The 27,361-nt window shown below is 41.3% G+C and overlaps 1 protein-coding gene across 2 annotated transcripts in view; it reads right to left on the reverse strand.

Annotated features, from left to right (window-relative positions):
* Nucleotides 1-27,359, reverse strand: part of flt4 (fms related receptor tyrosine kinase 4) — a 42,530-nt gene extending 15,171 nt beyond the window's left edge. The window contains exons 1-10 of one of the 2 annotated variants that reach the window (XM_068325656.1): nt 27,009-27,359; nt 10,712-10,808; nt 9,001-9,272; nt 6,980-7,104; nt 6,700-6,865; nt 5,599-5,738; nt 5,357-5,528; nt 2,634-2,751; nt 2,289-2,473; nt 1,490-1,655 (exon numbers count right to left, since the gene is read on the reverse strand). In XM_068325656.1, the coding sequence (XP_068181757.1) occupies nt 1,490-1,655; nt 2,289-2,473; nt 2,634-2,751; nt 5,357-5,528; nt 5,599-5,738; nt 6,700-6,865; nt 6,980-7,104; nt 9,001-9,272; nt 10,712-10,808; nt 27,009-27,066 (1,499 nt within the window). In that variant the 5' untranslated portion in view covers nt 27,067-27,359. Of the gene's footprint in view, nt 1-1,489; nt 1,656-2,288; nt 2,474-2,633; nt 2,752-5,356; nt 5,529-5,598; nt 5,739-6,699; nt 6,866-6,979; nt 7,105-9,000; nt 9,273-10,711; nt 10,809-25,539; nt 25,561-27,008 lie in introns of those variants that run through there. The other variant, XM_068325657.1, reaches the window with a different exon arrangement.
* Between the last annotated feature and the right edge of the window lie 2 nt (nt 27,360-27,361).

Consider the following 27,361-nt stretch of genomic DNA (forward strand, 5'->3'; position numbering starts at 1 on the left):
CATCAAACCTGACATCCTGAGCTTTTATGATTTTTTTTTTTTTTTTAAATTTCATCCACAAAGTGGATCACATTTCAGAGCCAAACACCAACTCGCACCCCAAAGCCGGTGCAATTATGCTAACTGTTCTGGCAGCTAATGGGGAAAATATGGTCTCGGTTTCTCTTTTAACATCCACTGGGTGAACATCATAGCAGAACTAATGAAACATGAAATGAAATTTTTGTTTGTTTGTCATTTTCTCATGGCGACGTATCAATTTTTTCCATCAGCAAACGGCAACAAGGGCCAGTTTCATTTTACTGCCTTCACAGTTCGCTCATCGATCAGCCATAACTGATTATGAGTCTTTATGCTAAGCTATGCTATCGCTCAGCTGTAGCTCGTTCAAGGTTGACATCACCTCTATATCAAACATGTTCATTATTTAACCATGTGTGCTTCATCCACACATGGCAAACAAGACATCCAATAAATTTCTCAAGCTTTTCAAGGACACCCAAAGATGTAATACATTGCATTCAGTCTCCTCCTCAACTACACTTCAGCATACACTTTGTAAAAGTAGCTGTGAGCCAATATTTGTGTTATTTGTCCAACACTGCATGTTAGACCGCTTAAAAATGGAAATTCAATTTTTCTTTATCAGAAAAGGTCACCACAGCCACACCAGTCAGCGCTCATGAAATGTCAAATCAGACCGAACCAGAACCCAACGACTACAGCGTACACTTTTAAAAGGGGTTTGGGCGCCTCCCGTCTACACTCATGTTACACACCCTCAGGAGAAGGTCAAGAAAACAGCAATAACCTCCAATATGAAGCCTTTGAGAAAAATGGACACAGTTGTATATTAGAGGGATATTCAGCAGCCGTGGTCTCAGCATCAAGATGTGAGGGGTAGGAAAGAGAAAGCAGAATTTCTGCCCAGAGAATCTATAACGTTATATTGTGTTGTGAGATTCAGCAAAGACAGGAAGAACCTCAGCACAATGCCTGTAATCTCAGTGTGTGTGCGTCATTGTTCATGTGTACCCTCAAGCATGTGTGTGTTTGATATATGGCATCCTAAAGCGTGTGTGTGTGTGTGTGTGCGTGCGTGCATGGGTGTGTGTGTGTGTATGAGACTGCTGCGTGTCAGCTTATCCATGGCAGCTCAGCTGCAGAGTAACAGGAACATTATTCCTGCGCAGAGGAAGTTGAACATTGAACAGACTCACTTTCCTTTTATCTCTCTTTCCTCTATTTACTTCTCCACCTCCATCATTAGCTCCTTTCATCCACCTCCCCATCTCTCTGTTCGTCATCTCCTCTCTCTCCTCTGCAACCTGGACCAGCAGATAATTCCCCTCTGAACTCTTCATCTTATTTAGTCTTCAAACCAAATCCCATCCTCTTTTTCTGTCATGTTCAGTCAAGCTTTCTTTTTGTTTCTACACTGGTTACACATAGTTTGGCAGGAAAAGCATCAGCTCTGTGTGTTTCTTACTGTTTGCTCTGGGTGCTGCTGAGGACACAGGGGCCCCAGGCCCTCCACTGCCAGCTGACTTTAGGAGCTGGGAGACCATAGGCGGTGCATGTTAGGGTTTGGCTGGTGCCACTGGGGTAGGGGCTGGATGGCTCTGCCACTTCTTTCTCATGTATCTGTGGGGGGACTTGGGGAGAGGTTCAAAAATGGTATTTATGGTCAGAGACATATCCTAGCAGTCTTGTTTGAATGTCTTTGGATATAATTATAGCAGCAGAAAACAGGCAAAATTAATAGAACAAACACATTTTACAAAGATAAAAGCAACAGAATCGATCCTCTGTGTGGGAATATCAGGCCAAAACATAATTTACCTCTGGTAAACATTTTCCACTATGGTTTATAGAGAACAATAGTATTTCTATGTCTAACTTAAAAAAAAGTTTTTCTCTAATCAAAGTGCTCCATTTCATCATATCTCCTCACCTAATTATTAATTTATGCTGTTTTCATTGACTAATTGGTTCCTCTGGAATTCTGCTTCTCGTCATGAATTATCATTACCCTTTAGTGAGTCTTTTGTTTACTGATGCAACATTTCATCTTTTATCTCTATTTTTTTTTATCCGCAAATTCACGGATTAACTTTTGAGTACAGTAGTTATCTATGAAATATTCATCATTATACTTGCACTCTAGCTTCCTTATTCCCGAGTCACTAGAATTTTGTTGCAGGGTTAATGGTAGAACATGAATGTTTTACACACTTAACATCTGGTTTCATGTCCTCTGAGGATGCACGGACACATGGAAAAGTTACCGTTGACAACAAGTGTGATGTTGAGCCTCTTCTCCAGTGCAGTGGCGCTGTTCTTCAGCACAACCATGTAGAGGCCAGAATCCTCCTGACAAACATCTTTAATCTCCAAAGCATGGCTAAGGTGCACCCTAATCCTTTTCAGCCTGAACTCTGGGAAATGGTTTATTGGTTTTCCATTTTTATACCTGGACACAAAGCACACACATATACACAGCTGCTGCAGCAGCGATAGCCGTCTATAGCTCAGACAATCCTCCCCTGAACAAAGCTTTGAATCCATGATGCATCCATGATGTGGAAATGGTCCATTGTGTTTAAAAAATTACCAAAAGGGTCTTTTCTCACCATTGGGTTTCCGGTGTGGGGAACGCCGACACGTTTACGTGCAGTTTGACTGACTTTTGCCTGGCGTTTACCTCCACCACTGGCCCGGTCCTGTAGTTGAGGTTGATAAACGGCTTTTCTGAAGGAACAGACATTCTGTCATTCACGTCACTGGTTGAAGCCTCAAGTCTGAGTCATAAAGCTAAATAAATCTCTGTCAAAAGTTTCAAATACTCAATCCCGGTAGGCTTAAAAGCTGTGAAAATGTCATTTGTAACATGGCGGCTGTACATCAGCATTGGTTAAATGGTGAATCAGGCTCATGTCAACTTGAGCTGGAAAATTCCCACAAACCTCCAGAGACATTCATTGGCTATGCACCTGCTCTTTAGTTAGAGTTTGCTTAACAAATATCTATTTTTTTTCTATGATTCTATTTCTCCAATAAAACCAGATATGCCCTTCAAAATGTCAGCACTGAACATTTGATTTTTTGATGGTTTGATTATCCCCTGAAGCAAGACTTTATCATTTCTCAAGGGAGAAATCTATATGTAAAATTCATACATAATTTATAAGCAATATAAAGCACCCCAGCTCTCCTTAATACATTCTGGGGATCTTCCAATAGAGCCTCTTACCCTCCAGTATGCCTCGTGGTTTGTTAATGTAACCTAGGTTTAAAATGTACACCTTGATTCTCTGCGGGCCTTACTGAGGTCATAGCTCACTGCCACACTGTGCTGCTGTCAAATTACATACAGCCTTCACCAGGATCTCACTATCACGAGCTAAAGATGGTTCCTCTGGTGCCATTGTCTGATAGACCTGAGATTTTAAGCTAAAGTTCTCACACACTTCTGAACGGACTGTTAGGGATTTATTCAGACATTTGTGATGAGATTTTAGCATTTGGATGACTTTTGAACCACTCTCAGCGGTAAAATGTGTCACGCATTCATTAATAAATGCTAGAATGCCAGCAAGTTGTTAGCATGTTGGTGTATTTATAGTCTGTCAAACCATCTCTAGACAGAACTTTAAGGAACATGTGATTCTAATGTAAACTGTTTATTTCTGATTGTCTGTCTGTTTGTCCGGTCGATTGTCGGGCCTCAGATTGAGGAGGAACAATGTGGGTTCCGTCCTGGTCGTGGAACAACGGACCAGCTTTTTACTCTCACAGGGATCCTAGAGGGGGCTTGGGAGTATGCCCATCCAGTCTACATGTGTTTTGTGGACTTGGAGAAGGCGTACGATCGAGTCCCCAGGGATATACTGTGGGTAGTACTGCGGGAGTAGGGGGTGAGGGGGCCTCTCCTCAGGGCCATCCAATCCCTGTACGCCCAAAGTGAGAGCTGCGTTCGGGTTCTCAGCAGTAAGTCGGACTTGTTCTGAGTAGCTGCTGGCCTTCACCAGGGCTGCGCTTTATCACCAATTATGTTCGTGATTTTCACAGTTTGGTGGCCTGAGGATTGCATCACTGCTTTTTGCAGATGATGTGGTCCTGTTTGCGTCATCAGCCTGTGACCTGCAGCGCTCACTGGTCCGGTTTGCAGCCGAGTGTGAAGCGGCGGGGATGAGGATTACCACCTCCAAATCTGAGGCCATGGTCCTCAGCAGGAAACCTGTGGACTGCCTTTTCCGAGTGGGGAATGAGGTCCTTCCACATGTGAAGGAGTTTAAGTATCTTGGGGTCCTGTTCACGAGTGAGGGAACAATGGAGCGTGAGACTGGATGGAGAATTTGGGCCGCAGGAGCAGTATTGCAGTGGCTTTACTGCACTGTTGTCACAAAGAGGGAGCTAAGCCGAGAGGCGAAGCTCTCCATCTACCGTTCAATCTTCGTTCCTACCCTCACCTATGGTCATGAGCAATGGGTCATGACCGAAAGAACGAGAACGCGGATACAAGTGGCTAAAATGGGCTTTCTCAGATGGATAGCTGGTGTCTCCCTTAGAGATAAGGTGAGAAACACTGCTGTTCGCGAGGGGCTCAGAGTAGAGCCGCTGCTCCTTCGCGTGGTGGTTTGGGCATCTGGTGCGGATGCCTCCGGGACGCCTCCCTAGGGAGGAGTTTCTGGTACGTCCAGCTGGGAGGAGACCTCGGGGCAGACCCAGGACCAGGTGGAGGGATTATATCTCAACACTGGCCTGGGAACACCTTGGGATCCCCCAGTCAGAGGTGGTGGATGTGGCCGGGGAAAGGGAAGTTTTGGGGCTCCCTGTTGAAGCTGCTGCCCCCGCGACCCGACTACGGATAACCGTCGGAAGATGGATGGATGGATGTCTGTTTGTCCACAAAACAAGATGTTGGGATTGGATCTTGATGAAATTCTCTGTAGGGTTCTAATTGGGGCGAAGGAAGAGTTCATTAGGTGGATACAGTAGTTAACTTGCTTATCAGCATGAGCATGAATAATACATGCTGTTCCTCCATGTGCAATTGTCTCCACATCCTCATCACAATCTAAATGATACTTCTCATCTGAGAGATTCAAAGTATATATTAAGAAGGGGGGAGTCGGTATGTATTGGGTGACAAGAGGGGCAGAACGATGGTGCAGCCAGCAATACTCAGATCTGCAGAATTGTTACAGGATTTTTTATTGATGCATCCTGTAAAATATTTCCTGTTGTTTAGTTTCCTCTTTTTTGCAGACGTGTGCGCTCTTTTAAAGTTGTGTAGTTATTAATTTCAAAAGGAAATAAAACGCACCAACAAGACAATGTTCATTGTTCTTACCGTAAACTATGACCTGGGTTTGTTGGGTTTGTGTTGAGTCAATGCTGGTCACATTGCAGATGTACGGGCCTGTGTCATTGACATTGACACTCTGGATTGTCAGGGTGCTCACAGCTTCAGTAGCGTGAGACAGGGCTTCACGATGGGGCTTCATATCTGCCCAATTGTTGGTCTAATCAGAATAAATATGTGAGCGTTTATTAAATTTGAACACCATGTGACCCACATTTGATGCTACGCACCAGTTTCCCAGGGTACGACCACTGAATGTCCACTCCGGCATCAAACTCCACCAGCGCTGTGCAGTTTAGGGTGAGAGCCTCCCCCACCATCAGCTCCACTGGGTCCTCAGGATACAGCTTGACATCGTAAACCTGACTTCCTGAGAAAAACGGGGGAGGTAGAAACAGAGGGACAGTGGGAGGGGGACAGTGGGAGAGGTCATGGGGACATCGTCAGCAGTTTTTCCTTCCTCACAGGACCAGAGGAAATTACTTTCCTTTGGACAAGGGAAGCCATCCCACTCAAAAGAAACTGGTTGTCACAAACCTGTCCTGTTTCCATTCATGTGTCAATCTATAAATCAGAATAGGAAATTAAAGTGGGAAGCCGCGTTAAGGATCTGGACACTGGCCAGATTCCAGTATCATATCTCAGCCAGTTTTCCCTGTACTCACTGGAAATGACACGTTGAGGTAAAAAAATCACTGCTGATGTCTGTGCAGCCAACTGTGTTTGCCTGATTGTCGAAACACCCCAATGGCGTTTTGAGTGAAGACTTGCTCTCATTTTCTCCCCTGACTGATGCTGCAGTTACTTCTGGCCCGGCAGCAGTGGTTATGAGTGAATGATCTTACACAATACAACCGGCAGCCTGTGGGTCCTTCAGAGTTCAATCTGAATTGAAAGAAGACCACAGCATTCAAATCCCTCCTATTCATTTTATTTCCCTAAAACTGAATTATCCCAACTCTTCAATTTCTTTAAATCCTATTAGCATGACGGCAAACACCCCTTGAAAAGGGAGCTCTTCCTCCAGGATGTGACATAATTAAATAAAATTCTTCACATTGTCAGTATTAAAGTGTAATTGGCCCACTGTCGTCCAGTGTCACATGCAAAATTGCAGTGACAATGCATGTCAGTGTAAAGGACAACTTTTGATATTCCTGCTACTATCTTTTTTAACAAGTTATTGTCAACATCAAAGTTATTGTCTCACAGTAGCTGGAGCATCAATATTTATCACTGGTTTTACTGCTAAAGATAAGGTTTGCATGATCCCCAACATTTTTCTTGGGGCCCCATAATGCTTTGAAGATGACATAGAAATGTTTTTTAACCTGTGGCATGGATCAGGTAGTTGGCTGACTGATACTCTTTGCCTCCCAGTGTGGCAAAACATGAAACCCCGATGAGCATTGGTGCATTGTCTATGATTTGTCTTGGGATAGACCAGCCATGTTTATTGTCCCATATCAATCCATCAGTCTCCAGAGGCATGGGGTACTAAGATGACACACACACATATAAAATAATCTGGTTAAAATCATTGACAGAGCAGCACTTGACAGCTTGATTTGAATGAATGGAGGAATGACAAATCTTGTGGTGAGTACAAACAGCGTGGAGGGTGACGTTCAGATCAGGCACGGTGACGAGACACGGCACGATGACATTTGTGGAATAGCGTGTGATTAGAATGGTCTCCAGGTCATTTCCTTTCCCGAGGAAGGGCTGGTCAGGGTCTGGGTGAGGAGAGAGACAAAAAGAGGTGATGCTGATATCAGCTGAGAGAAAGATTACTATATGGGGATAATGAGATATTTTACAACCTCATAATGACCCCAAAAAGACACACCGCATACGGAGTTCATCACAATTACATGTAATTCAATGTAATTTGGTCTGTTCCCACACAGAAAACAGCATTAAGAATGGCCATTACATGTTGGCTCAGGGACAGACTGCCGACAGCTTTAATCATCCTGGGCTAAAACACTTCCTATTCTTTTGCTCCAAGCTGCCTTTTAGTGGAATTTCTCCCTCCTGCATTTCTTCCTCACCGCCTTGATGTTTCCCTTTTATTTTCCCAGCTACTGTTGTGAGCGGCTTTGGGAGACATCACAGTTATTGTCTCGCAGGTTATATTATCACTGCAAAACCCTACATTTTCACAGAATAAGTACACGCTACTATAAAAAATCCCTATCTTTCCATTTTCCTGTCCATCCCAGTGAGTTTGGTCAGCCAACAACAGAATTATCGTCTGTCTGCTTCTGTTCTCTTTCCTTTTTTTTTAAAATAAGCCCTCCATTATTTTCCTTTTTTTTTTTTTTTTGCAATACTCAGAGATATGACTTGAACACAAAAAAATAAGTCCGACAGAGAGGCTTACATTTCTGCCTCATGTTTGCACTAAATAAACATAGGTAACAGAAATAATAAGAAACACCTCACACTTTTGGATGGTCACAATAAATCACTCTGGAGGAAATGTCTCACCCAGACAATAAGAGATTGAAATCACCTGAGATATGAGTCTGTGGTGTAGGTGTATAACGTACAAATACACAAAAATATATTAAAAACTGCATTCTACATTCACGTCATGACTTGCAATGTGTGTTTGAGTGTGAAGATAATAGTGCAAAATAAAGTCAAGGAAACGTCTGCCTGTCCGCGTGTGTCCCTTCTCATCTCGTGACTTGCTGGGTGTAATTTCTGGCTTCAATATTCACCTGCTACTGATCAAAAACCTGGTTGGGCAGTGGAAAAAGTTTAGGCAACTTGTCAGGGGGTGATAAACAAAAGTTTCACATGAACAAACTGGTCAGAGGGCGCACGACAATCATCTGTCTCTCCCATTCTCCTCCTCCACTCCTCTTTCTACTTATCTTCAGCAGCACATGGCGGACAAGAAAAGAAACACAGGGTCAGCCTTAAACAGAGGGAGTCAACATGATGGCTCTGAATACTACAAAGTAAGAGCTAGTGAAACTAAAATTCATGCAGCAAAATACTGTCATTGTTTAGGCCTTATCAGAATTTGAATGCCTCATAAGTAGCTGAATTAAAAGAGCTTTGCAGTGAAATGAGAACATTGACAACTTAACATCTTTTCTCTGATTAGAAAATTAAACTGCTGCTCGGTACTGCCTTTATCAACCTTTTAGCATCTCTAATTTCTGAAATGTTAATCCTGCAAACTTCCAGGGTGCTGCTGAGTCAACAGCCCCTCATTATAAAAATGCATGGGATGCTTTCCTGCTGAAGATGCATTCAAACGGAAGATGTTTTTCAGGAGAGTTTCTGCGGTTTTCTTGCGAGCCTCCCAAGGAAAAGGGAAACTAAAGATGAAATGGTCCGATACCTTTTGCCAAAGAGTACTGGTCAGGTGGGCAGGACATGAAACATGCTCTCATAAATTACAGATCTGACAGCATAACAGCTCCACAAACTGCACATTCATTAAAATAAGAAATAGATTTCTGCACCAAATATAAAGTCATGGCTGCAAACAAAAATGTCCAGTTTTCATAAGCTCATATTTTATCTGCTACAATCAATGACAGAAGAGTAGGTCTGAAACATTTTTTGACAAATGCAAAAGTTCAGTGAGGAAAACTTTTAATGCAACTCACCTCTGACAAAGACATAAATGCTAACAGCAGTGGTTCCGATAATGACGGCCCTGACATCTTTGTATTTGCAGTGATAGTAGCCCGTGTCCTTGGCCTGCGCTCTTTTCAGGACCAGCCTCTTGCAGTAAGGCCTCCCAGGCTGCCCCGGACACTCGCTTACCAGGGCAACTCTTTGCCCCGGAGCTCTGGTGGTCCACTGGGCCTCACGGCCAGTCACCTCCTGAGCCACCAGGTCTTGATCAGGCCAGGCCCAGTCCAGGGTGTGTTCTCCCCTGGGGAGACATCAGGTCAGATGACGTGGGAAAGATAAACTGTTATAAAGTATGAGTGCACATTTGGCTGTAAGTGTGTATGTGTGTGTGTGTGTGTGTGTGTGTGTGTGTGTGTGTGTGTGTGTGTGTGTGTGTGTGTGTGTGTGTGTGTGTGTGTGTGTGTATGTGTGTGTGTGTAGTTCGACACACTAAGCCGAAGACATAATGAGGAAGACGGAGTGCAGTCATAATGCTCCCTGTAAACTGATAGCCATGCTTTTACCACCTGCCTTCTCTGTCTGAATGTTCACATTTGCAGACAGTGCCCAAATATGATGACTGGAAAAAGTAGACATCATGCAATGCAATGAAAGCATTCTGTGGGCTATTTTCCAATGACTGTGCATAGCATCTATCAATCTAGAATCTATAAAATTGTACATTGTCATTACAAAGTTGAGTAAAAAATTTACTTTCCCTCTGAGGAGATTCTATGTGCTGCTGACCATGTCAGGATTTAAATGCAAACAATTTTCCAACATCATGGTGAAGGAGTAACGGCTTGGCAGTGGGCAGCGAAGAGTTTTCATAAGGATAAGGATGGCTTTACGAGTAAACATGTTTTCAGTTCAACTCAATCTTGGCTGGTCTCCTAGAATACTAAATAAAACCACATGTCCTTTTCTGATATTTTCATTTTAAGTTAGTTTGATGGACATTTATATACAAAAATGTCACGTTTCTTTATTTCTTTTCCTACATGAAATGGGTGTCTGAGGACACGGGGTGTTATTTGAATTGCAAACTATAATTTAAAGAAATGATAACACCCTCCGGGAGCCGACAGATGATATAATAGATGAAATTATTTTGTCTTGACTGATTTCCACCAGTCCGTCAAACATACAAAACCCACAGTTGTGCCATAATAACAATGCATTAATGGAGACAGATCCAGTATTCCGAGCATTTAATTTAGCAAAAATGTCATACTGTCCTGTGAAATACATTATTACAAGTAAAAGCACATAAAAACGTACGTTCATGTATACTGTTATTTGTTCTGTTACTATTTTCTTCAGGGCTGCAACTTTTGATTATTTTCATGATCATTTACAGTAATCAGTTGTATATTTTCAAACCGCAGTGAGTAATTGTTTGGTCTGTGATGCATCAGTGTTTGTTCTGTGTGGCATTTTAAGAATTTCATTCTCTCTGCTGAGAGAATGAAATACTGGTATCCCTGGAGTTCACTCTACAAAGATGCACTGCGTCTTATAAGGTCATCATAATTTATTAGCACAACGCTGTCAAATAATTGTAATAGTAGCTTGGATGTGTGAAGTGACAAGACATGAACAAATGTATGCCATGCATACACACTTCACCAGATATTACACACTATGAATCTATAAAGTAAGAACTTCACGTCTCCACCCTAGAGGGTCACACACACATACCTGCATGTGATGGTGAGTGTTTCATGGACGGGAATCACGAGGTCGTCTTTGGAGGAGTCAAGGATGGGCGGGGTCATCGAAAAGCCAGTCACCAGACCTGAGAGAACAAGGGAACTGAATTAGATTCATACCAAACCGATCATTCACAAAATAAAGGTTATGATAGAGTTGCTGTCAAGCTGTTAAATCTTCACAATACATCAGGAGTACGAAATGTGACACACCAGCTAGCTGGATAGCACATTGTTTGTCACGTTTACAACCTAGAGGTACGTCTGTAGCCCAGTCACAGAAATCATGGCCCACTCATGAGGCGGCGCTGCTCCCTTCTCTATTAGAGCCACAAGTTCCACTGTTCCATTACTAATGCATTCACTCCACTGGCTTGTGCTTGGAGAATGTTATTACCATCCCCAGTTCCCTTAGGGTGCTATTAGCACTCAGTCAGACTCCACACCTACAGTCTTTCATGTATAAAAGTGTCACTGTGACTTATGACCCACCTGGATATCATTAGAGATGAAAATACACAGAACGACAGAACAGACAGAGGTTGCGTATCGGTGGGAAGGGTTGGGGTTTTTTTTTTTTTTGTATTAAATAAAGCAAATGTTGACCATTATGTCTGAAAGTGATTGCAATACGTGTGAAGTATATGAAGGCTATTTCACAGCCGAGCAAAGTAAACAGGCAAATTTATTCAAGGAAAAATAGAACATCTTAAGACTTGGAGTCAGTACCTTTTACAGTTTAAATAAATAATGTAATCTCTGCAGACTTGGGGTCAGATTGTGTGAACAACAGTTCTGTATGTATCACATATCTTTAACTATGCCTAATTCAGACAACGGACTAAGTAACAGACTTCTGCACCGGCAAAAGAAAAGCAATAACAAGGATTTTGCAGCGGTCAGCCATGACCTGTTGCCAATCAAAATCCAGAGCTCCGAGCAGCTGTAATTCTTGTACACAACCCTCATGTCTCCCACACATCCTGCTGCCCAAGAAGCACAATAGAGCAAGGCTACACTTGTGTAAATATTGCGTTAATTGTTTCTACAGTAAAGGCTGAACCCAGTGGAAGGAGACCGATCAGCGAGGGTTCAGTCCAAACAGAGAGACCCTCAGACAGTGTTCAGGTTAATTAGTTGGCCTTCAGCGCAGAAAAGTAACACTCAGGTTTTAAATGCTCATGGGGCAAGATTGGAAAAAATCTATTTTATTCACAGACTATATACTGTAGAACAGGGAAAAGTCACCCTGACATCTGACACCAACTGGTAGCAACCTGTCAATCATATAGCCACACTCTAAACAACAAAGTTAGTATGAGTGGACCATAACTAACTAAACTAACCTCATTTCTGCATTGAAGAAGACTTGAGGCAGACAAAGAAACTCGTCAGGAACCTGTTTACTAAAGTAATACATAGGGTTTTCTCATTTGATCACTGAATTTGCACCTGAAATCACTGGCATACCCCCACATTGGTCATTAGAAACAATGCAGGTTTAAGGCAGTTCTGGATTGACCACAGTTTTCAGGTTACATTTTAATTGTTTTTCTTGCCAAAATAAAAGCAGAAGCTGCTGATGCTATCCTATCAGTACAGAGCCAGCCACCTATCCTCCTGCATAGCATTCAGCTGTAGTGAATCTGTGTTATGTTTTGCTTTTGGTATGTCAAGTCAGCAATTTTATCATGATTTGTGATAGTTATTCTTATAGCAATATACTATTTTGGGAAATTCATTTATTTTATTTGTTGATTGCGAGATCAATATTTGACTCATATCTAGCATAGAGACATAGACCTTTTTAGTGTGCTTGTTACAAATGTCTGTTGACACTTTTTGAGAGTGTTACTAAGTCTGAGAAAAAAACAAAAACGGTATAATTCATTTTGTGATTCCATAGTAAGCAGAGCGGAAAAGCGGACCCAGAATCCCCTTGCAGCTCCTCATGCCTGTTTGAAACTAACAACTTGAGGCTACATTACTGATTTGAACAGTCAGAGGACTGAGAGTAATGTGCCATGTTCTGCTGCATATATTTTGACTCATAGGTTTTACACAATCCATTGTGAATCTGAAAGTATCAGGAGAGCACATTATTAGTTCTTAAAGTGTTTTTTTTCCCCTCAGTAACTCGTGTTAGATCATCGACTGTACACATTTGAACAGAAATCAAATAATCTACAGTGCTTTGCGAAAGTATTGGCCCCCAAAAAACTTTTCAGGCTTCAAACTTAAAGATAACAAACTCACAATATTTTTCAAGAATCAACATGTGAGACACAATTGTAAACACAATATAAAATGTTGAATAAATTTGGTTCCACTTCACGATTGTGTCTCACATGTTTTTGATTCATGAAAAATGTTTTCAGTTTGTTATCTTTAAGTTTGAAGCATGAAATGTGGCAAAATTTCCAAAAGTTCTTGTGGGGGGGGGGGGCAATACTTTCACAAGGCACTGTACTTCCTAAAATGTTGAATTATTTTCCTGTACCTTATTGTTGTTTGTGTTGTAATGAGATATTGATTCAAATATCCTTTCTCATCACTGGGTTCCTTTGCTGTAAAAGTGAAAGTAATATAATTCATATTAAATTTACATAAATTGACAAAGTAATACTTGTGTAAATCCAAACTGGAATAGCTTGTGTTGATGTGCTGACAGAAAACAATCATGTTGAGGGGCTGAAGTGGGAAGTGGTGGCAATGCATGAATCATTCCCAGCTGGGCTCACAGTGGGGTATTCCTTCCCTTCTCTTTAAAAGATCTTTAACTCTGCCCCAGAGGAGAGGCAAAGTTTCCCCAACATATTGTCTCGGCCAAAATGTGAACCTGCCACCAGACTCAGTCCCATGAACACCCCTCTGCAGCACAACACGGCTTTGAACAGTGGGCCGTGTCTGAGAACATGTGAGAGGATATTCCAGTCAGAACAGCTCATACCTTCACTATTTTAGAAACAGTGAATATCCCTCGAAAGTGCATCTTCCACAACCTTTCCTTTGCATACATGCTGTAGATGTTTCTGTATAGATGGACAGCTCATGTTAGTGCCTGTGGGTGAGGGCGACAGCATAACTATTCAAATGAATGACAAATATATTATGAAAGATGGACTAGGAGAGAAATTCCACTTTCCTGACAAAGTTAAAGCTGCACAAATATGCTATTTTTGTATCTACAAATGATTAAATGGTTATGTTCAATCAACAGTTTTTCTTGAGTATTTTAGACACAGCTTTCTGGCATTTATTTTGGTGACACTCATTGTTTGTCAGTGATGAAACCAGCAAGATACACTATACACTACATATCCAGCATTAAGCATTTCATAGAACATGTTAGCAGAAAGCTCTGCGGTGCACTGGCGTCGTGCCTGGAGTGTCCCCCGCCTCACGCCCTATGCCAGCTGGGATAGGCTCAAGCTCCCTCTGACCTGCTACAGCGGAAGAAAATGAATGAATGAATGAATGTTAGCAGAAAGCTGTTGAACAAAGTGAAGCATTTAGTTGATAATAATCCTATATGTCCCAAAAGGGTTGGTGGAAATCCAAGCAGAGGGGAGGAAGAGTGACCGTTACACTTAGGGGTCTTTTGCACAATAGTGGTTCTTGTATAAAATGGTAAACTTTTATTTGCACTCTGCAGGCTGTTTGTTTAAATGACAAGAGTATATTGGATGTCTTAAAAGGCAAACTTTTGAAAACAGTTCCTTTGTGCAGTCTCTGGCATATGCCAACATTACTATGGGTTTGCTAACTGGCAAAACCCAATTCTTGTGAAGACTGTGATGACACAGCCCACTTCACACATGGCTCTTAGGGTTCCAGCTTAACAAGCACTTGTGCAATTAAAAAACATTTGTATTTCAGCAAAGCTGTTGTTATGCAAAACAAAGTGGACATAAATATTTAATAATTTCCAAAACTCCTCTGTACCTTCCAAATGTCTAAAGGCAATAGTTTCAGAACATCTATATATATGCGATTTATATGACAACTTACTAATGCTTATGCATGCTTCAAGTTACTTCTCCTCAGTGAACAAAGAAATATATTAATGCAGATATACTGTAAATCAATCTGACAAAGCCGGCTTAAATTCAGCTAATTTGTTGCATTAGTTAACAGTTTATCTAATTAACCTCTCAAGGTTGTCTTCTCTTTAATTAACATTCAAAAGGTCTAAAGAAAATATGTCGAGTAGGTAAGTATGAACAGTAACCATGCCAGCAGAAATTTTCTTACAATTATAATACTTTTCAAAGACAAAGACAAATGTCTTATTGATTTTACTCTGAAAGCACTATCTGCAGCATGTACAATGAAATTTCCAAGGTTCTGCATGCACTAGACTAGGCCTTCAGAGCTGTTCAAACAGCACTATTATGTTAGAAATACTTTCATGCATGGTGATGTTGACAGATCTTCCAAGGACAAACTTCGAAGAATAAAATTACGGCGCTGTAAGTGCTACATGTTTAGTATTTGACAGTGCACACAACACCGATTTCAGTCTATCCGTGCTGATGTATAGTGTCATGACTATCACCAAGATGTACAGATGGCTGAGTCTCAGTGATGGATGCTTCCTTCATAATCAGTTAGGAGATCACACACTGACAGACAAGATGCAAATTATCAATCTTTTTGAAATGTCATGCTGCCTGCCGTGGCCCAAGATATGACACATCAAGATACTGGAAATGTGTTTGGTTTACAATAAAGAAACAGATCTTGCTTGGTTTTCTAATATGCTTCAGTACAGTAAGACAGACTGAAATGCTCAGTGCTGTATGGTATTAGCTTAAAATAACTTTGATAACACACAACTGCATGACTTACATGTTTTAATTATTAATTTCTGTCCCCATCACGACCCCATGTTTACCCACTCATTGGCGTTCCTCATAGTAATTAAGATGCAAACCAATTGTTTGACATAGAAGCCTTACATCCTCTTGCCAGCAGGCGGTGCTATCACTGAAATCGTAAGGAGACTTATAGATGATATTTTTATCTAACACTACAGTTTGTTAAACTTTTGAATGTGAATAGTGTCATTAGATCAACTTCAGTGTTCATGGCAAAATAAAAAATTTGCTCCATTTCAGTTGACAAGTCATCCTCATTATGTCATCCTCGAGATGTTGAGATGGCCCTGCGAAAAGCTGATATCTTATCAGAGGTGTACCCCCCCTCTCACTCGTAGCCAGCCCAGAATAAGCAGCTACAGATGAAAATAGAGAAAATGGATGTACCTGTATCTGTATCAGATCTGTATCAGATCAGAATGCTTATGTGTCGGTTTTGGTGAGTAGCATCCCTGATCTTTCAACACTACCTACCTTTTTGATGACAAAATAGAACACTCATTGCACAGCTGTTTTATGAAAACAGATTAACATTCATGCTTCAAGGTATTATAGCTTTAAGGTCAATGTATTCAATAGAGCAACAAAGAGCACATCATGGTATGACATTTTTTCCCCAATTGTCACAGAGTGGAGTTACAACCGCAACAGAATCACCCAAGTTCAGATGGATCAGTCTTCAGTGACATACGATGGATAGACAGGTGTCTTAAGACACGTAAAGTTCAGGTCTGACTCAACCATGGGAAGTAGTCTTGGTTACAAGTTCTTGCTTCGTGTCAAATGTCAGTATGCTGTGGACCCACAACCCCAAAGGAGCTCAGTTGAAAGTTTAACTTACTAATAATTAAACTCTCTCATTTCACGGTAAATATACCATGATTCTGTGAGCTCAGCACTTCCTACAGTCTGTTTCCATTAAAAACCACATTACTTGTCAAAATGTTGCCTCTTTTATGACTCATTTGTCTTCCGAAGTGCTGATCTCACAACAACTACAGGAGGTGCTGTAAAGTCATATCTTAGTATGTGCTGGATTACACATGGCTGCAGGCCAAACCAGCCCCCGACTGCTCCGCTGCGACCGATCGAAGAAAGGTAGGAAGAGTCCATTTCTCTGCCTTACTGCAGGTGATTCTATCTACATGGGAGCTGATCGCTTTCCTCCCCACATTTCACATTGAGGAAAACACTGCGCCTGAAGTCAATGTCTTCCATATGGATGCGTGTATAATGTATACATCATGTTTCTAAACCAAGATGTGGAGGATGTTCGCTATTCAGCTACGTACATGGTTTGAAAAAATATATAATCCAATCACTAACTGTTTACATTCTGTCAAATATAATTCAGAGAACACGTTGCTCCAATATAGAGCTATATGGAGGGAGCGCCAAAGTAAAACCAAACACGTCAATTAATACAAGTTCATAGCTGATAGCGTATCTTGTCATGACAATAAACACGTCAACCCAGGAGAACCTTTCATGCTGTGTTTCATTACAGATTGTTATGACTGTTGTCACTCAGTTAGCTCATTTATCTTCCCGGGTATTAAACAGAGCAGTTGAAAAATGGTGAGCAGTGAAGTTCGTAGGTAGACAGTGAGTAAGCAGTGCTGCAGCTTTACACTAAGACTCTGCTTGTCTTCAGTACACAAAGCTGCAGCTTACATCAGAGAACGACTGACTAATCGCTCTCTGAGGATGCTACGAGTTTAGTAAAACAAAGTTGATGCGTGTTGTCATAGCTCGTACATCACCAGCCATTTTTAAAGACACCCAAAAAGGATATTTTTTTAAACAGACATTAATGGAAGATAATGGTTGCTTGGTATTCAAGAAGCCATTCAAAACCTTCAGATGCAAATGTAAATTATGTGTGGTTTGATGAAAATGAGGTAAAGCATACAAAATCACTGGCACGACCCTTCAGTCAAATAATTCATGTAGACTTTTCTGGTGGTAATAGCATCTGACAGATAGAAATTTATCCAGTTGTCATAATAGCTGATTGACAACCTCGTTACAAAACGTGGGACAGACAGCCAAAAAATATTGGTGCCTGGTTCCTCTCTTTTCCCAAAGATTCCGACTGGTGGAGCAGAGATAAGCAACAGCTTTGGGTGATTAGCCTCAGCCAACAACATGCAAACACATTTTAACTTAAAATATTAAAAATAATTTTTTTTCCAAAGTGGATTTCATTCTGTTATAGCAGAATTTCTCAAGACATAAACAAACAAGCTGAGATTTTTAAGATTCTCCAACAGATAAATGACCCCATTGAGAGTCTGTGACGATAAGACATTCATCATGCAGCCAATTTTCTTGGTTTACAACACTTGAAATTACTTATCAATCTTGTGATTCGGCTGATTGCATTTACATTATCTGCAGCTTTTATAACTGGGACTGTCAAAAATAATTCAATAATTACAGAGCAGTACTTTTTACCTGCAGTCTTTTGACACTGCTCCTTCAAAATGTCACTTTGAGTGATATTTGTAAAAACAGAGGAAATGATATGTGCTGGGTGAAACCTAAAAGGCTGCTCTGGCTGTCAGAGATGCCAACAATGTGACAGTGGTCAAACCGAGTTGGTTCCACGAGACTCATAGGTTCGCACAGCTGCTGGTTCTGCCCTTTCTGTTCTGCATGCCTCTGACATGATGGAAGTGCCAGATGTACGTGAGCTAAGTGTGAGAAGTCAGAATATATCAGGGACAATTGTGCCTGTTAGCTCAACATGTGAATCAGGTCACGCTTTGATGTGTCAGCCTCACATACCTGGTTGACAGGGAGGAAAGATGCACGACTGGTTTACTTGTAAACTTAAATTTGCAAATGGCATGACGGGTATTTCGGTCCCAAAGGTCAGAATACAAACAGTTGGGCAACAGGGTGCTGTAGAACGTAATGAAAAAGATCATGCTGAAAAGAATGCATAGGTATTTTTACAAGTTGCATCTAAACAGCACTGAAGCCAAGTGAAATACCATGAATACAGCTACGATATCCCCTTTTTTATTGCCATATTGTGGTAATAATTTGACATTATAAGGAAGCATAATTCTTTTATTTCTTGCTGTTAAATATCTGGAGTGTTAGAAGATGGCTCCAGCTGCATTTAGACAGAGCCAAGCTTACTGATTTCCCCTTATTAGGGTCTTTCCACAGTCTGCCTGCTGCTGTCACTGATGGCTAGAGGTGTGTGTGTCCAGAGAGCCTATGATATTTTAAATAATTCCACTTCACAGGCTTCTTAGGTACTGAAAAGTACGAGGGACGAGGGCTTCTACTGTAAAGTTGGACATACTTGTTTTGTGAGGAGTAATGGCAAAATGAACAGCAAAATTGCTCACGTGGGAGTTCAGATGTATACAATATACAGTTATTCTAGAGCCTGTTTGCACTGATCTTATCCTCTGCTGATCTCTTTCCTGCTCATAGCAGTGGTTCCCGTCACAGTCAGACTACAGACACCGAAAAGTAGCTTTCATTAGCAGCCTAAGCCAGTTAAAAATGTAAAGCTTCTCTGACATGCAGACAGATACATGGCAGGCAGGATCTGGGGCACGGCGACAGGAGCTCCTCTCTTTATGGGTAACACACAGCAAACATTAAGCCTGATGTGAAAGGCAGCACAATGTGCTTCATTGCTAGCAAATTTCCTGTTTTCTTTTTATTGTTCACGCTTCTCCCACTTCCCTTATTCATGGACAGTGGAGATGTTGTCATTAAGGTTTCCTCACTCCTGTCTAGTTTAGTCTCTGATGAGTCACATGACAGGAACAGGAAAACAGAAACTTTGTGTAAACAGAAAAATCATTTCTCAGAGTCTCGGTTTGGGCAAAACGGAGGCATGTGGTATACTTTAACAAACATAACAAACAAATAAATACTTTTCCCTGGTTTTCACACAACATAAAGTGACTGTATTTGGACACCTTTGGTGAACATATGAACATGCAGTCTGGGAAGCCTTTTTTTTTTAAATTTGTAAGCAGAAGAGATGGTTGCATGCAATTTCTTGTAAATCTAAGTCAAGCTTCAAGTTTTTATGGCTGTAAAGATGCCATCCAGTCTACTTAGATCATTACATAAGAAGTAAGGAATTCAAAGCACGTACCATAACATCACTCCTTTATCTACAATCTTCCTTCAGGTTTAACACTGAGCACAGATGCAGATGATGGTACCAGATTGGATGATTATGCGACCGACCATGTGACCAGTCATGGCAAAGGAAGCACTTTAAGTGGACAAGTGTAGCAAACGCTAATTCATCTTTTCAGAATGGTTAACAACATATGCATGCTTTCTAAGTGCCAATAGGTGCAATAGGAGCAGAAAGTGGAATAAAGGACTGTCTGGAGCAGCGGAAGATTGATTTTCTCTCTTTCTGCAAATGCAATACAGCTCAGGACCTTCCAATGACTTACTGAGCAAAGACAAAACAGCAGTAATGTCACCTCTCAGTTAGCCTCGAGGTTAGACCCAATTGTCACTGCTTTGTTGTGATTGAGTGAATTTCTGTGTGAAATGTTCTTATCTCACTCACACACACACACACACACACACACACACACACACACACACACATATCTCACATGTCTGTGGTTTCAGCCCAATGAATCCTGGCATTGTCATCTTGGAATGTGTTCGGTCAAGTCAGGTCTAGGTGCAGAAACCGTACGTGTTCAAAGAATGAGGTCAGTTGATTACCTGAATATACTGAATGTACATGTTATTCCATCAATGGATTTTTTTTTCCCCATTATCACCAGCATATTCCAAGATGACAATACCAGGATTCAATGGGCTGAAATTGTGTAAGAGTGGTTCGAGGAGAATGAGACATCATTTTCACACGTGGATTGGCCAACAGAGTCCAGACCTGAACCCCACAGAGAATCTTTAGGGTGTACTAGAGATGGCTTTGCCCAGCAGTTAGTTCCCACCACCATCAATGCAAAATCTTGATGAAAACATAATGCATCACTGGATGGAAATAACACCTGTGATACAGCAGTAACTTACTGAAAATAATGTCAAAGGGAATCAATGCCATAATCAAAAATAAAGGCAGTCCAACAAAATCTGAGTGTGTGACTTTTCTTTCGGTGGTGCCTTTTTTTTGTCAAGGCAGTGCATTATTTGGTTGATTTTTGGGACGTTTTACTGATTGACATTCTGTTGAAAAAATCATTCTTCATCATGTTATTATTGAAATTTCATTGAATCTAATATAAGTGAAAAATAAGATTTTTGTTTAAAAAAATGTACTACTGATTTCTAACAAAAACCGTTCGAATGATTTATCATGTAGCCTTTCCTAAAGCATTTACTTTGATTAAGTGGATGTGGTGATAGAAGCATCAAGACATGGAATTATTTCTAATTCGCAAATCTATTTTGATCAAAAATTGTTTGTAGTCTGGTAGCCAGGACTCAGGCCCAATTAAAGTTTGAGAATAGGATGATATTTTTTTGACTTTAATGCCTCCAATCATTATCTTTACTGTGATTAAACTGTAAGACTCTGAGCACCAGCTATCCTTCAGACAGAACAAGCTACCCGATGACTTTGCTCACATTTGAACCAGGTCAGAAGCCTGACCAGAACCTCAGGACTACTCCAGGCCTCCAGCAAAGCTTCCCCAATCTTCACCTGGGCAAAGTTCACTAACACAACACATCACAATATGATTCAGTGTCAAAGTTTTAATTATTGCACTGCTGTCTCATTTTTCTCAAGGATTACACGTGGTGAGTGGTGAATGGCAGGTTGTCTCTGTGTGCTGCCTAGAGACCTATCCAGTTTGCAGCCCACTGCCTGCCTCATGTCAGCTGGTATCGCCTTCGGCAATGGATAAGCACTTACAGAAAATGGAAGAGCTTTTTGTACTGTCACACACAGAAGGTGTTGTTATGGTAACCATTAAGGAAAAAAATGAAGGAAACGTTGATCACTGTTGCTTAATTGAAAGCATGTGAGAGTAATAAGAGAGAAAAATCTATAAAATTAGTTTTCCTCTGCTAAACTTTCAATGTTAATATATTATTTTCATTTGAATTTGAATATTTTTTATTGCTGTAATTTGACTGTTTTTGTGCGCTTTGAGGAGCTGTTGACAGAGGATAGGAGAGATGGGCAAAATCATATCTTAAATAAAGCACCAACTTGGCAGTGTGCAGAGGAGAATGAGGATGTAATTTGTGTACAGCAGCTCAGACTGACTGCATGAACTGAAGTTGAATGACAAGAAAAACAAATATGTAACTGGAGCAGAATTTCTTTTTTTTTTTTTGCGTTGGTCTTGAGAATAAAAAGAAACATGAAGCGGCAGCACAGCTAGTTATTACATTGACCTTGTATCTGGCAAAGGGCCAAAGCAAAGGCTGTCTGAAATAGCCCTCCATGTCCGGTGAAGGACGGGAGGCCATGCAGGCCATCATGCAGACCTGCTCTCTGGATGTGGAGTCTGCCAGCCACAGGGCACAACAAACTCCTACTATCTCACTCTCTCTCTGGAAGAAATAAAGTCTGCTTCCTCTGTCATGCGGACACAAGGCCGGGACAAAGCCAGGCGACAGACTGACTGGCAGCCCCGCTTTGATTTCATTGTTACTGCAGAGGAGGATGACATGCGCCACGTCCCTGTCCCCTCCACTATTTGGGGGAGTTCGGCTTTTCCAACATCCTGCCAGGGGAGGGATGCAAAATTTAGGATGCGGTGACAAGCCATCTGGATCCACTTCCTATGTTTAAAACCTGTGTCCCTGACTAAATCTTCCTGTACCTGCCTCACAGGCACACCGGACAACTCAAGCGCTTCCTCTGTGGTGCTTCTTTTTCTATTCTTTTTTTTTGTGTGCATGTCATCAAATTTATTGCTGTAAAATGGTTTCTCTATAGCTGAGAATGGAACCAAGTATATTCTGGTAATCATTATGTCCTGGCGACTGCAGAGAAATGTGTAAAATATCCATTTTGAAGGTCTGCAAATGCCAAAAATGAGCAGTCCATGCCTGCTGCAATCATTTTACACTGAAGACCCATGCTGCAACTGTTCAGAGGCCAAACTTTGACGACCCATATGAGTCCTCCTATAGCCTAATTCTTTGAGATTCAGACCATTAACAAGCCTCTGATGCTGTCAGAGATGCCTAACCTGACTCAATGATGCAAAATAGGAAGTGCCCGATCAATAATTTTGGTGCTAAACGCTTTAAAAGTGAGAGTGAAGCTGGCAATTTCCTCAGTCTTGGCCAATGGACACCTTCCTATGAACCCAAAGTGACCTCAATAGGAAGGAGAGAGGTATTTCATGTCCCCACACCCACATGCCTGCCTGAGGAATAATTTGAACATAACAGTGATGGCCACTATTATTAAGCTGATAGGACCTCTGACTGAAGCCTGTCTCCAAGCAACTCTTGCCCAGTGCTGTTGTAACGTGCTGTGACCGTGTCGCAGGATCTAGCTTCTGCCTTCAGCACATGTGTGGAGACTGATCAATAGAAGCAAGAGAAAGCAGCTTCCTCTCTCCCTCTCTTCCCCCATAACCATCACAACCACTGACCACCATGTCTGTCGACAGTAAAAGTCTTACAATTTTAAGTTTCATGTAATTAGCCTTCAATTGTCAGAACCGTGAGATCAAAACCAATCCATGTGTTAGAAGTTGCGAACAAAGCATGTCAAACAGTCATTATGATCATGTTTTATCTTCACAAGAGCAGTTATTATTTGCTCTTCCAGGTAAAAGCACTTAAATGACAATTGCACACACTTGTATCCCTGGGTTAATTTAGTCACTGAGCTATAGCACTCGGCAACAAAATAATTAGAGACTGTCTTTACTATAAGCCCTCCAGGTTGCAGTTCAAAATTTAAGCCAAAGCAGTAACACATGACAGAAAGAAGGCAAAGAGGAAGAAAATTAAAATGTTAAACCTCCCTTAAATCCTGACGGTTCCCAGCGCAGGAGAGGGTTGTGAGAGTGCAAAAATGGATCAAAGCAAAAGCCTGCTGTGGCTCACATTTCACTTTCACAGTAGGGATACTGAGAGATAACGCCGCACAACGGCTCTGAAAGTGCTTGTCTAAACTTTTATTTTGGCAATTGTTCTTTTATATGCAGTAGTTAGACTTGGGTGCCTATTGGCACTGAAAGTAATTAAGAAAAATGATGAGTAATTACACACGATTTTCTATTTTCATGGTGGGTACAAGCAATAAGATGACCTTCCCTCTTTGGTATTATGTTAGACTGAGAGGCCATGGCTCCTGAGAATTTATAAAGACACAACTGGACATTGATATGACTCTCCACCAGTTGGCAAGAGAAAAGGGTCTGAAATTCCAGCTCTCTATTTCATTCTTTACACACCCTTTTGTGTCAACATTAAAACTATGAATGTGTTGACAGCCTATGGGCTCAAAATGTGCAGATTTATCCTCCCATTTATTAAAAAGATAAATAAGTGTTACTTAAGCGGAGCCTGATTGGAATGTTAATAAAGATTTGCGGGCATTTTGCCACAAACCAAAAAGCAGGGCATGTTTTCACATGATGGTGCCAGACAAAGTATCATGATGAAACTGATCACCGAAGGTTGTTCAACTGATTCCTGGAGGAACACAAATATCTGCTGAAAACGTTACGGCATCCTATTCATTTAATTAAAATATTTCATTTGGGATCAGAGATATTCACATCTCTGAATCATCCATGCAATTAGCATGCTTCAAAACTGGGTGCAGAAATCTTGAGGGAAATTTAAAAACACAAATGCCACAAATGTTTTTTTTATCAGCTATCTAACACCAACTGAGACACATAGTTGGCTTTTGCTACAGATTCCTAGTGTTGAAAGAGCTTATCTCTTAGCCTGAGTCATATTTCTGATGTTTTAAAATGAGGAGAAACTGAATGACCAGACATACAAATGCTCCTGGGTCCTTGCTGCTCCATGCCAGTGATGAGTGAGGCATCAGACTCCTTATTTATTTGTACTTTACTGCAAAAAGCTTCCCACACAGCACAGCAGCAGCATTCCTCTCTCATCAGAGTTTCCCTCCAGCTGATAGAAAAAGATATTCAAGGACGGAGACCAAGAGCCCACTCCTCAGTCCAGAGGCTGAATCCTGAGACCAGTGCTAAGAAGAGGGGGATATCGATGGTTGAGATAACTCAACCTCTAAAATAACAGCCAGAGATGGGAGTTAGATTTCTGGGATGATCTGATCAAACGGAGGTATGCGTACAGAAAACAGTCACTAGGAGTAATATCAACTCTCATCTCGCTCAAAAAACATCATCATTCATTGCTTTCACATGTGGTTTCTTTGACTGATGGGCTTCATGGAGAAGAATCAATCATCAATCAGTGATTCATATTGATGTCAGTGGTATCCTTAACCAGCAGACCTGCACCAAAGCAGAATTATTTAAAGGGGGTTTATTTATGCGTGTTATACATGTTTAGTAAGTAACATTACTTTAGTAACTAACATAACATAAACCGGGCTATGGGCTATGAGGTGTATCTATAACAGTCTCTCCCTAAGCTTATAATAATGGGAAACAAGAATCTAAATGACATAAAATGTCATTTTTAAGTCACAAAGTTATATTGTCTTGATAACTATGGTGATGAATACAGATTATTTTCCTATTAAGTATTCAAAATATCAGTTATTTAGACATTTTTCAAACAAGACCTTAATCACTGGCTAGATTGCTCAGTGAAATCATCAGTGAACTGATGCGTGTGAGGTCTGTGCCAACTTGTGTTTTGTTTTACTTTAATCAGAGAAATGGATTAAACATAACACATTTTGCAGCAATTCTACATTCCAAGCACACCAAGACTGATGTTCAACCCTTCACGTTATTAGAAACCAGAACACGGGCTGCTTCCTCACCTCCACGTCTTCATGTGGCAATCGGTCTCACAGGCAAACGCTTTGAGGTTGTAATTGAAAATGTAGGTCTCTGATACATGGCCGGTGATTTCTCCTGCCTCCAGGAAAGTTCTGAGATATTATGCCTCTGCTGACAATCAGCAAAGAGAGATGGATTCCCCGTGTGGTTCAGCTAACGGCGCTGCAAATCAACAGATAACGCCACACATGTTTGTGCGATGACAGAAGTATTAGACAGAGGTGTACAATTACACATTGTGGAGTTATCCAAAGCTGCTATTCGGGTTCCCTCTTTGTTTTGAATAATAAGAGGAGAGTGATTTCAATCTCAACTTTTGCCAAACACAATTTGTCACATGTAAAATCTACCATGACCAAGAGATGATCACTGAGGGCAGTGATTCCCTTGAAATGGACTCTGTGAGCCCATTAGTTCTCCTTGCTTACTGAAGGAGACAGAGCAACGATTCATTTGTTCCTACAAATGTATGGATCCCACCCAGCACAGCTCTGTGATACTCATGTGAGGAACAAGAGCAATCCCTCTAAATATTTGGGTAGCCATATGGCCAATGCCCCTCACAATACTATTCTGTGTTCATTTTGAACAGCTGTCGAATGGCAATCAGACAGAAATCTCAACATATAGACTTGGTCCTCAGCCACGCTCCCAACATATAATCGATCAGATGGTCATGATTCATGTAAAAGAATTCAGAGCAAGCATGCTTGAGCTTCAGCCCGTTTTGATCTCAAGTTTGTGAAATCTGGACCTCACAGTTTATAAAAAGCAGCACATGTGGAGGCAGATTGCTGAGAGAGTAACCCTGAAATTCTTGAAAGGGGGTGGCTTTGTCCGATGACCTTCATCCGTCTACAAAATGAGATGACATGAATAAAGCCCTCAGAGATTTGAAGGGATCTGACCTCCCACATCCTCCTCCTCATGTCAGTCTGCTGAGGGTCTGTCAGCTCTCCTCCCACGCCGCCTTCTCAAAAATGTTATCAACATGCGTAATTCCTGATGTGTCACTCACACTGTACTACTGGATTTATTCACTTGTTATGTTCTATTATCAATGAACATTTGCATCCATGCACAACAATCCTATCTCAGCGCCAATCTTCACGCAAACTTAGAGACTCCGACTGGGTGCCTTATTAAGCGGAGGCAAACTTTCAATCACAGGTAACGAGTGATAAATAGTGCGCTTGTGGCTCAACTTGGTTAAAATACATTGGGGAGCGCTGCACAAGACGAGGGATTCAACGCTTTCGAGTTAGTGACTCAAGTCAAAGTTTTATAATGATGCAGAAACATGGCAAATTAATTTTAATATGCACATGGCTTCAACTTAAACTTCTCACGAGTTAAACTCCAGTCGTTTATTCACAAGGAGTCTCTTCCTTTTCCATCATAAAAAGTTGCGCGCTTCAAACTTTCACGCTGGTCGCAGGAGTTTCCTCACCTGAGGCGCACGCTATTCCAATCCAGGTCCGACAGAAAAAACTCAAGTCTGTCTTCATCTCCAGATCCAGGAGGGCAGAAAACCTGAGCGATGGTTCTTCTTATAATCGTTAGTTTTTTAATGCGGGCGGAGAAGTTTGAATGGACGTCCGTGGATGCAGGAGTGGGGGAAAAAAAAAAAAAAAACCCTGTCAGGTGAACCTCCGGCCAATCGATGCCTGATCTGCGGTCAGCTCAGAGAGGGCAGAGCCGCGCTGAGGAAGAGGAGGGAAAAACAGGTTTTTTCCCCCACGTTTTGTCAGGAGGATGCACGGAGACTGAATGGGGTTTACAATGATTTCCTTTTCCTTTGGT

The sequence above is a fragment of the Antennarius striatus genome, chromosome 10, assembly GCF_040054535.1.
Source record: "Antennarius striatus isolate MH-2024 chromosome 10, ASM4005453v1, whole genome shotgun sequence".
Lineage (NCBI taxonomy): Eukaryota > Metazoa > Chordata > Actinopteri > Lophiiformes > Antennariidae > Antennarius > Antennarius striatus.